The sequence below is a fragment of the Pectinophora gossypiella genome, chromosome 5 (assembly GCF_024362695.1).
Source record: "Pectinophora gossypiella chromosome 5, ilPecGoss1.1, whole genome shotgun sequence".
Lineage (NCBI taxonomy): Eukaryota > Metazoa > Arthropoda > Insecta > Lepidoptera > Gelechiidae > Pectinophora > Pectinophora gossypiella.
The window spans coordinates 5588490-5601106 of NC_065408.1; the positions used below are offsets into that span (position 1 = coordinate 5588490).

Genomic DNA, 12617 nt, shown 5'->3' on the forward strand with positions numbered 1-12617 from the left:
AATCTTCAGTTTAGGTAAGTGGACCTCGTGAAAACAGGATAATACTAGGGAGATGATGATTACAGCGTAATTCAGTCATCGTGATGAGAGTCCTATCATCTACTACGGTACCACCGTGCAATGCCTCTTGTGGTTTACCAAGTCAATAGCAGAGCGGTATATTTTGCATAGATCATGCAACATAATAACACAGGCTACTTTTTGGTTATTTTTCTCCGTCTCTCTCAATTAGCGGATTTCATATGGCTTTATTTTCTGTACTTAAAATAGTACATAAAAATATTAACACAATACATATTTTATGCTACTTGTAGAATATTAAAGTTGCATAGTATAATACTAGTTAACTTGTATCTGGCATCACTACACGATGCGGGTCTCAACGGTACCATAAACAAAGTAGACTGCCGACGAGAGCAATCGCATGAAGGCATGAACTTTCGTTAATTTTTTTACAAAATTGACTGCGCTTGCGAGACTTCATACGAATAGTGTCAAAGGTAACTATCGCTGAAGAGATAGATTAAATTTAGAAACAAACAGGAAGTATTTGGTGTGATTTTTGGTTCTAAAAAGTCCTACAAGTGTTTATAATGTGCTAACATTTCATCTGGGATAGGTTGAAAGGAGTGGAGTGAGTTATATAACCTTGAATCACGGGACTTCAGTATTGATCACAGTTCTAATATTGTTCATATTTATTAGTGGATTGTTTTTTGAGCAGGTATGTATCTCATTTTATCATTATTTGTTAATGATGATATTTTTCGGTAATCTCATCTGCTATGTTCAAACGTCACATTTTATCGTCATGTGGAAAATATTTCAGGCGCGCTTTACTGTAGCATTGTTTTGACAAAAAATCGGGTATGAGGCTGTGTCAAACAGGATAATCGTGATACATTTTAGTAGCGACTGGTGTAATGTAAAATATGTGACCAAATTAGAAAGTAACCTTGAAAGTGATGGTCAAAGCTCAAGGCTGACTAGTGTCTTTCTTTTGCCAATTAATCAAAATCTAGATCAAAAACACCTTATGACGTAGTTTCGTCAATTAAACATATTTTGGACTTTATCAGTAATAGACAGCCTCCTGCATCTGATAACTTATCTCTTGAAGTGTTAATATACATCATTTTGTAAACAAACTAATAACCTTAAATGTAAAATACCTACCTATAATAATTTTTTACGTTATTCAAAAGCAAAAGCTTGTGTGTAGCCAAGGTTTATGTAACATTTTTGTAATTCAGTTGTTTAAGAAAATTCTGATGTTTCATTAGATTAGATATTGGGATCTTTACATCTTTTGAATCTGTTGAATATCTACTTTCACTTACCTATTTACTTATTAAATGGTTGGTATACCAATATATCATTATTAACAAGAAACTATTTAGAATTCTTGTGTGAGATATATCTATATATGAACAATTATTATTGTCAGGCAAAGAAGTGATAAGCAAGTCACACCCACAAAAAAGATATTAAGTAGGTAGGTATGTACCACATACATATTTTATAATGTTGTGTGATGTAGTAATATGGCACATTGCCAATTTTGTTCACCTATTTTTGAGATTTTATTCTATAACTTTGCATAACAACTACAGTTCAAGGTCAAGGTAATAAGGCATTTTTTTGTTTATGGGATAATATTTAAAAACAGCTCCACTATGTTATGAACTTTTGTATCCATGATACCTGCTACTTAGAATCTCTTTGCTGACAAAAAAACAAATATTGCTAGTGGTATAAAATCTCTTTACTTTTCAGTTCCTTTTAGGCTGTTTTAACAACTTTTGTATTCATGCCTATTTTAGGAGTACACATACCTGCATGCTCTTTAATTTTTACTATCAGTTGAATGTATTTACCTGTAGTGACAATGTGCTGGTTAGCCTGACATTGTGATCATCTGGTTGACCCAGTTTCAGAGTTATTATTAAACTTTTTCATGTCTCAAGTCATGCTTGAATGAATACCAATTTAACACAGTAACTGTTGACTTTGACATTATTATACTGATTATTTAATAGAATGGTATTGAATGATAAACATTAATTTGATAGAATCTCAGACAACCAGTTTTTTTAATTGATTATGTAATTTCTTTACAAAAAATCTGTTTCATAATGAAAACATGAACAGGGTTTGAAATTGTAATCAGTGAGTTAATTAAAAGTTGTGCTTTTATTACAAAAGAAAGAATTTTTATATATGTTTTCTTTTTTAGAGGACATACATATTCCTTGCTGTTTGATGATGGTGGTGTTACTGCCTTATTTTGTTCAAATACAGCATAGGATCAAACCTAGAGTAGGCAAGGATCACAGAATTCCTTTTACTACAATCCTGACGAACCAATTTAGGTTCTTTCACTTTCATCAAAATCTTTATAATTTTTTCCAGTTTAATATTTTCTTGACCTTTTTATTTTATTTGTTCACAGACCTGACACTTTGTAACTGGGAGCTGGGCACACAGTAACAGCAATCATGCATCGCGCGAGAGTAGTCCTACAAGTTTCCAACAAAATTGGCAATAGTGAGAGGTTTGCATCATGGCTCCTCAACAAACCACAGGTATGTTTATAATATTTATATGAATAAGAGAATACATAGACAGAAAGGATATTAATTTGTCCGAACCATGATTAAGAAGTCTCAACTGGAAGAAAGTGGTAACTTTAGTTTGTCTGTCTCTCTGTTACCCTTTTTATTCCTAAAGTGCTGAATTGATTTGGATAAAAATTGGTTTATAGGTCAATATCTACGGATTGACTTGACTTTTTATAGTACTTAATAATCTACTTTTAGCATAATATGATGATTATTCATGTTAGACAGGATGTGGGGTGACATGGTCTGAGTGTTAAGCAGTTTAAAACAGTTAACACATTTTCAGATATTTTTTTCCTTGACACTGTGTGGAATGGTTATGTTGTACCGAAAATTGTAGATATAGTGGACATCACAGGCGGCACGGTTTCCGCGATGATCGAAGTCTTCCAGTAGACGCAGTGTATGCTATGTGGACAAACGTCATACTGCTATTGGAAGCCCGCGATATAATTCAGAGGAAGCGGGAAATTAAATAAGCTATTTTAAATTCCGTTCGAATAAGTTACAGGTTTTGATGACTTACATTTAAGTCTTTTAAGTTTACGCGGTTATTATCATTCTCATCAGTCATCCCGTGATCATGGCACTTGCAACAGTGTCGAAATATCGGGAGTCTCATATCCCCATTTAAACGCGGTAAGAACCCGTTATTATGTGCTTTAATTACATTTAAGTCGCCAGAAGCCCAAATATACGCTTTACATTTAGCATTAGGGTTCAAAACACAAATATTCGTTACGAAACAGAATTCAGGGAACAATTGAATAAATTAACAAGGAAACACGTCTCTAAGATAGAGTTCGTCATAAAAGGACGTAAGTAACTAACTACAAGAATGACAGTAACTTGTTATCTTTTTTGAATAGTTACGGTAGTTGGTAGTCTATGTACCTGCGTATACCTAAATAATGCGTGTAACAATTTGCTGTAAATTTTTACAACAAAATACACTAGTAGGTATGTAAATTCTTCTGTATAAAAACAACATTTATTTGGGGGCTTCAAGTTGATAAGCTGGTGTATCTTTATTACCAAGCAATAAAGTTAGTTTAATAAACATAATTAACTTATGACGTATTTTATGAGTTTAAAGGCTTCGGTACACCAAGAGGAGGTCAGAAGAAGTGCAATTTGGATCTGCGCATGTTGTATGGTAAATCACTAATTTAAGAGCCACGCTCTTGTCGGTTGTAGCATTCTCCATTCTTGTCTATCAAAGACCAATTCCTTCACTGCCTTATAAGACACGACGTTCGCCATCTCTTTAATCTATTCCACGTAAGCTCTTCTTGGTCTTCCCCTTCCTCTCTTTCCTTGTAGCTTCCCTTATATGATGTTTTAATAAATTCGTCGTGTCTTATTAAGTGTCCAATCATCTTGCCTCTTCTGTCCTCAATAAGTCTCAATATTTGCCTCTTTTCCCTTACTTTTACTAGCACTTCCTCATAAATAACTTATTAATTGTGAATAAGAAACTAAATTATGAAGTGCATCGTAACAAAAGCAGCGTAAACCACTGCTTCTTACTTGCTTTTGGTGTGAGTGCCTTAAGAGTTTTCTAAATAAGAATACTGCTAATATATAGTACTGTTTTTACAGCTATAGAAATACTATAGTACTTGAAATAGTTCATTATTACATACAATTTAATCAGTAATAAAGTGATTTATAAATCATCGTCGCTGTGAACATATAATTAAGTATTGTATTTTATTTATCTTATGTCATCGTGCTTCCGAGAAACAATATATACATGTATCTATGATACTAGGTATCTATGAGTCACTCTATTTATGTTAATACGACTGTAGTGACTTTGTTTGGAGTTACTAATAAATATGATTTTATTTTATGTTCAATGAAAAATTACACAATCAATCAACAAAATTTCGTAATTAGCACGATTTGAAGTTGTATCTTCCTGGACACTCCATACATAAATCTCATTGTTACACAGACACTACACAAATACAGTATGTGCCGCCTTATTGCGTGCGAGCGAGCCAGACAATCCGCGCGCGCACTCCTTACTCCTTATATCTTATATAATATACTTCTTCTATCGTGTGGGCTGTCAGGTGAAATACCAACCTCATCAACCTTGGTGTCAGGGTTATTATTAAGCCACCAAAGGCCCCTGACATGGCTCATATAACGACTACTTACTTACATTAGTAAGTAGTAACCGGGACCAACGGCTTGACGTGCCTTCCGAAGCATGGATCATCGTACTTTTTGGACAATCAGGTGATCAGCCTGTAATATCCTAACCAAATTAGGGTTCACAATATGTCCCCACCGGGATTCGCAACCGGGACCTCCGGATCGTGAACCCAACGCTCAACCACTGGACCACGGAGGCCGTTATATATACTGAAGTCGACCACTATAAGCATCACAGTACATATTGGTATATAATCTGATATTAAAGATTTGCGACCTATCAGTATTTTACCTTTTTTGTCCAAAATTATAGAAAAAATAGTCTACAACCAAGTATACAAATACTGCATTTCTTCAAACATCCTTCCTGAGCTTCAGTCTGGGTTTCGATCAAAGCGCAGTACCACAACAGCTCTTCTTGATGTAGTTGACAATCTTTTGCGTCACCAGGACTCAGGTATGGGTTCCATCTTGGTACTGCTTGATTTTTCGAGGGCTTTCGACTCCATAAATACGTCATTATTAATATCAAAACTGGCTTACTATGGATTCGAGTCTACAGCGATCAAGTGGTTCAGCAACTATTTGGATGAGCGTCACCAAAAAGTGGTGATACGAAAACCCAACGGTGATCTTTTGCAATCCGATTATCAATTGGTTAAACGTGGAGTTCCGCAGGGATCTATATTAGGTCCGTTACTCTTCATTATTTATAGTTCCGATATTACTGATTGTATTCAATACAGCAAATATCATATTTATGCCGATGATCTGCAAATTTATGTCCCATGTGGACGTGATGATACGGTCGGAGCAGTTGATTCTCTTAATCAAGACCTGAATAGAGTTTTTGCCTGGAGCCAGAAAAATTGCCTTGTTTTGAATGCCTCTAAGTCCAAATTCATGATCATAGGTACGAAGCAGCAAACTAAACTACTAGAAGCTGCCAAACCTAAAGTATCCATAATGGGTACATCTCTTGACCAGGTATCGGAGGCGCGCAATCTCGGTTTAATTTTCGATTCACAATTGAGATTTGAGAATCATGTGGTTGAGTTGGCTCGTAATTGCTTTTACAGGCTAAAAGTTCTGTACCAAATTAGACCCTTTATTAGTACGGACATGAGAATTATGCTTTGTGAAACACTCGTTCTGTCAAAACTCAACTACAGTCTCACTGTTTATGGACCTTGTCTATACAAAAAAACTGAAAATATTATTCAGCGCGTTCAAAATGCCTGTGCACGTTTTTGTTTCCCCATTCCTCCTCGTACTCATATCACGCCTTTTCTTAACAAGTCGAATCTTCTCAATATGCATCACCGTCTGAGTCTATATTACGCATGTCAACTGCATGACATTGTTAGGTTTAAAGAGCCTCCTTATCTTTATAAAAATCTGTCCTGGCGGGAATCTGCGAGGTCTTGCTCAATAGCGATGCATATACCACGACACAGAACAGCCGCTTTCCGTGGTGGTTTTAGTTACCGAGCCAACAAATGTTGGAACGATATACCACCGCCTCTACGCAGAGTTACCTCAAAACCCACTTTTAAGAAAAAATTTAGAGAACATCTTCTTAATATTCAAAAAAGTATGGGGTGACTGAACTCTGCACATATACATACATACACCTATCAATTTACATACCAATATAATAATCTATTCTATTTGCTTATATATTTTTATTTATACTATCAATTATGATTTAACCCCTTGGCATACTACTGATTTTCATTTAGTACTTTGTTAACCTTACCTTTGTTTTTTGTTTTGTTGTTATATATTTTTTTCCGTTTAAACAATTCACGGCACGGTTTTTTGTTGGCACGTTCAATTCATTTATTACTAATTATAAGCGTAATATGGGTACTGGCAGAATATCAGTGTTGGTGAGAGTGGGCATTCGTACCATACTCTTAGCAACAATATGCTGAGTCAGTCCCATTTCCCTGGGCAGTGTTAGCTACTAGTCATAAATTGTTAAACTTAATTTATGTAAATGCTTTTGTAACCTTCACTGTTTTGGGAATAAAGTTATTCTATTCTATTCTATTCTAATCCAGTTGGCAATAGGTAATTTCCTCAATGGTGTATCTTAACGCATATCGTGGAATCTACATGCCACGATTGACTTAGTAATTGTGACGTAATACCTCAGAACAGAAAATAAAGGTAATAATGTATAGTTTGGTTAGGTTTGGAGCCGTGGTAGCCCAGTTGGTACGCTTGCCTCTCACTGTGCGGGTTCGAACTAGTGTTGCCGAAAAATCGATAGTTTTACTATCGATAGTAAACAGCCAAAATCATCTACCCAATCGATAGGCCTATCGATAGTATCGATACTATCGATAGTATCGATAGCTCTTTTTTGGCGATACTATTGATAAGCAACGATAGTATCGATACTATCGATAGTATCGATAGTTAAAAGAAGAAAAACTATCGATAGTATCGATACTATCGATAGTATCGATAGTTGAAAAACAAAAAACTATCAATACTATCGATACTATCGATAGTGTCGCTCTTCGATATTACGCAAGCTATCGATACTATCGATAGTATCGATACTATCGATAGTTTTGTACGATCGATAGGGCCCTTTATTTCGATAGTATTGAATGTAGCATTGTGTGGAACAATTCACACCATTTAAAGCTCGTATTTAATATATTTTATGTTACGTGGGTGTTTTTGCAGTGGACGTTTGGTTTTGAAGTAGGCAATTCTCTAAACTATAAAGAGACACTGTTAAGTTAGTGGATAGGATTTTTTTACAATACTATCGAAATTAAGGTCACTATCGATCGTACAAAACTATCGATAGTATCGATACTATCGATAGTATCGATAGCTTGCTCAATATCGAAGAGCGATACTATCGATAGTATTGATAGTTTTTTGTTTTTCAACTATCGATACCATCGATAGTATCGATACTATCGATAGTTTTTCATCTTTTAACTATCGATACTATCGATAGTATCGATACTATCGTTGCTTATCAATAGTATCGCCAAAAATGAGCTATCGATACTATCGATACTATCGATAGTATCGATACTATCGATTAATTATCGATACTATCGTTTTTTGGTAAACTATCGATAGTTCGATCGAAAACTATCGATATGGCGCTATCGATCGGCAACACTAGTTCGAACCCAGCACAGGCCTAAACCAATGATTGTCGAATTTGTTTTCGAATTCATGTTTGGATCATAAATGATTATAACGTGCTCAGCGGTGAAGGAAAACATCGTGAGGAAATTCACATTCTAGAGAAATGCATTTTCGGAGGTATGTGACTGGTTTTCCCTTCGCGGGGTGGAAGGTTAGACAGGCAGTCGCTTCTGTAAAAAACCGGACATGTCAAATCTTCAGGTTAGGTAAGCGGACCCTGTGAAAAACGGGATAATGCTAGGGAGATGATGAGTTAGCTTTATGCTGAGTTGTCTACGTAGTAACTGAGTACGGTTTACATAATACTCATACTAGAAAAACCAATAGGGAAAATACGAAAAGAAATCCTAAAACCTTGGACTGTACTAAGTGGCTCAATAAAGTACTATCTATGGAAAATAATTAAAAAAATACAAAATGTGAGTTTTGTTTACCACAGACTATAAAATTACCGTGGGAAGTTGCTGGACACTGCCGGATCGAATAAACAAGTGACGTATTCAAACTCGTCAATCGGTCAATCAATTAAAAACTGGTTTTCTGCGATTGTCCTTCCAGGCGAATGAACTCTATGCTTGTTTCTCTATAAAAATAAACGTTTAAACCAATGAGGGACTTCCCAGGCTACGTTTCCCAAATAATAATAATAATAATAAAGCAGCCATACTTAACACCTGTCGGATAGTACGCAAATTCCTATCCTCCGACATTGAAATCATGACTGAACGCACAGATACATAATTACCCTCCTTCCAGTGGCACTTGGTCTGTGACCCGTGTCTCTGGTAAATACCCTCCGAAAGAGGAGATAAACTATAGTTTAAAAGGATAATAATAATAATCAGATAATCAGAGTTGCCTTTGGATAACAGCCAGACATACACCTACCTACATCTTTTATTTGTTTTTGAGTATAAATGATGACTCTTGTTATTACACCCAGACACAACACATCTTTCACCCATTATTATTCTAATAAACATAATACATAAGTCTATACCATATCTGATCCAAATATCAAGCAACATAAAATCTTATATATGTCTCTGCCATTCATCATCATCAGCCCATTAACGTCCCCACTTCTGGGGCACGGGCGTCCCCTATGGATGGATAGGGAGATCGGGCCTTAAACCATCACGCGGGCCCAGTGCGGATTGGTGGTTATTAACGACTGCTAATGCAGCCGGGACCAACGGCTTAACGTGCCTTCCGAATCACGGAGGAGCTCGAGATGAAAACTTTTTTTTGTGGTCACCCATCCTATGACTGGCCTTTGCGTAAGTTGCTTAACTTCAACAATCGCAGACCGAGCGCGTTTACCGCTGCGCCAGCCACCGAGCTCCTCATTACATTATATTTTTGAATAATTATGTCGGGTGCAATGAGAATATAGGTAATATTATCACGTTAAATCTGTACAACGCCATCTATATTGTTTTTGGGGAACGTCACCTGGACGTCCTGAACGTCCCTCATGATTTTTAAATCTTTTGTTTCTTTTATTAATGGAAATAATATCACTGACCTGAACATAAGCAACAATTGTACCGTTTTTCTTATACATTTTATGGTTCGCGCAAAGATAATACCATTTGCAGCACATTTACAGTTCATCATCATCTCCCTAGCATTATCCCGTTTTTTTTTACAAGGTCCGCTTACCTAACCTGAAGATTTGACAGGTCCGGTTTTTAATGGCAAATCTACAGTTAACAAGTAAAAAAGAAGTATCTAAAAAAAACATTGTTGCAAGATAAAAGTGTTTTGATCCTGTTTTGATGACATTGTGTCAGGTGAAGTCCGCTTGATCTTGATGATAAAACTGCTTGGGTGATAACGATAACATTGGCGCGACTTTCTTATCACTTTTATCAACGCCTTGTCATTCATAATGGCAAGAAATATTTTACATAAATAATAATTACGTCCGACACACATTCCCGAGAAATGCGTTTTCGGAGGTATGTGACTTAACCTGTAATGGGCTGGATTTCCCTTCGCGGGTTGGAAAGTCAGACAGGCAGTCGCTTCCGTAAAAAACCGGACCTGTCAAATCTTCAGGTTAGGTAAGCGGACCCTGTGAAAAACGGGATAATGCTAGGGAGATGATAATGATGAACAATCTCGTCCGAATAATCAGCTGCGCATAGCAGCGCCACACATAAAAGACAACTTGCAGCCACTTTTGATAATAGTGCTAAGGTTGTGATGAACCGTACGGTGACAGATGATCAGTTTAGCACATACATTACAGGGTGTCCCTCGATAAAGTGCAGTCCCGAAAGGCGGTGGGAAATTTAACGTTTAAAAAGTGGAGTGGAGATTTAATTGACAATCAAAGTTTTGTTTTTTCATTCGGGAGTGCAATTTATCGTGTGACGCCCTGTATAATGCTTCAGTATGTTTGAAAGGACACATAAGCACTGCCTAGCGACAGGATAGCAAGTGAAAGTGTTTGGTTTATATTTTCTTCCCGTCTTATATAGAAGCAAGAATAAAGAACCCTGTGCAAACCGACTGTAAATAGCAATTGTGATAACAGTACACTTAAACACTTAATCAGCGAAACGTTCTCGGATTTATACCTAGTCAATATCTTATCTCTCAATAGCTCTTGACGACAAGTCGACGACACAATACAATGACGAGCCCCTTTTCATCACTAATTTAAGAGCCACGCTCTTGTCGGTGTAGCATTATCCATGCTGCTTTTAGCGAAAAATAGGGCAGTGGTTTCCCTCTTGCCTTCCGCCCCGCAGTACTCTGTCTAGAATCTCAACTTATACGTATTATAAAAGCGAAATGAACTATCTGGTTATTTTACGCGCAAACCGCTGGACCTACCAAAGTCCACGCAGCCAACAGCTAATTATAGTATAAACAAAATTAATGAGAGCGCATTCAGTAGTCGTCACTGATCTCTGTGTCATGGAAAATACCTACTTTCATAAAATATCACTTAATTTCCATTGGGAAGATATCTTGCAAACACTCTTGATATTGGTGTCTAAAAATATTATAATGATACGAGAATCCTGTTGTCTTCTGCACCACACCCTTGGCGAGATACAGCATATCTGTTTATCTATTTTATCGCTTATTAAGATCTTCAGCGTGGTGATACATTGGTATTATGTATTTATCAGAAAACCTAAGCTGAAAGTCCGCGATGCCAATAAGTTAGTTCGGGGTAATATACACATAATAGTCAAAGCACAAAATTACTGTGGAATTTGTATGAAAAAAAAAAAACAAAACACTCTGACGTCATTGAAAAACGTGATAAAAATGTCGGACGTATTATTACGTTTTTCTTGATTAAAATTCATAAATAAGTTATTCTTAAATAGAAAAAGAAAATGATTTCCGTTAGTTCTAGATCTGTCTTTATTTAGTAATCTTAATTTCATGATCTATCTTGAATTACGACCCAATTATAGTGACCAAATCATTCATTCGTCAAGAGTTTTCCGAAGACCTCGAGCAGCTTGGTACTCCATACGAGGCCTGAGCTCAGTAGCGTTTGTGTTTTTTTGTATAATTTTATTCAAAATGTGTGTTATTATAATAATAATATTATTATTTGTCAACAGACGGCCGCTGTGACAGTAAACGCCAATAGGCTGAAGAGTTCAACAGCGGCCGAGCCGTTCCTGAATGGCTCCAGCTCGGCGTACGTCGAGACCATGTACAACAACTGGCTCTCGGACCCCAACTCCGTGCACGCGGTGAGTACTTCTATCTATCCTATAGGGTTGATATTAATCCTTCAAAAGCAATTAAAATTCGTGAACAATAAAAATTGTGTTCGAAATAACTGTGCCTAACAGAAGAAAAACTGTTGGTAATAGATCTAGCTCTTTACATAAATAGCCTATATACGTCCCACTGCTGGGCACAGGCCTCCCCTCAATCAACCGTAGGGGGTATGGAACATACTCCACCACGCTGCTCCAATGCGGGTTGGTGGAGGTGTTTTTACGGCTAATAGCCGGGACCAACGGCTTAACGTGCCCTCCGAAGCACGGAATCATCTTACTTTTTCGGACAATCAGGTGATTCAAGCCTGAAAAGTCGTTACCAAACAAAGGACAGTCACACAAAGTGATTTCGACAATGTCCCCGTCGGGAATCGAACACGGACCTCCAGATCGTGAGCTTAACGCTCTAACCGCTAGACCACGGAGGCTGTCAAGCTCTAGTGTCTAGCTCTTTACTTTACCAACTACTTATAAAAGTGCACAACAATAACATACATAGGCCCCTATTAAAGTCTTCTATCGTCTGAGAGTTATTACTGGGTTCATTAGTTACGTAAAATTGTCTAGACGTTTGAATTATTGCGATAGCCTATCAATACTATCGCAAATATGATACCTACTTGAAAAATTGTTCGTTTGAAATGTGGTTATATCGCCTCGTAAATAACAGTGTGATTCTATGCGAAATGACGTTGATTCAAAACAAGTTTATCCATGATAGTTACGTTGAATAAATGATTCAGATGAGGGTAATAATATGACTGGTATAATCATGGCGTCAAATGTGTGTTTAAAATTGAACGTCAGTAAGCTATTGTGACTCTTTGTAAAGATCGATTCCTAAGTTATGTAATCATTTTGCACGACTTGCGTGTTCAGA

At 36.6% G+C, this 12617-nt stretch overlaps 1 protein-coding gene across 6 annotated transcripts in view; it reads left to right on the forward strand.

Moving 5' to 3' along the window:
- The first annotated feature begins 363 nt into the window (after positions 1–363).
- The window catches only part of LOC126366825 (2-oxoglutarate dehydrogenase complex component E1), a 54395-nt gene continuing 42141 nt past the window's right edge, over positions 364–12617 (forward strand). For 3 of the 6 annotated variants that reach the window (XM_050010119.1, XM_050010121.1, XM_050010122.1), the window contains exons 1-3: positions 512–724; positions 2453–2585; positions 11570–11704. In XM_050010119.1, the coding sequence (XP_049866076.1) occupies positions 2499–2585; positions 11570–11704 (222 nt within the window). In that variant the 5' untranslated portion in view covers positions 512–724; positions 2453–2498. The other 3 variants (XM_050010117.1, XM_050010120.1, XM_050010118.1) reach the window with 2 other exon arrangements.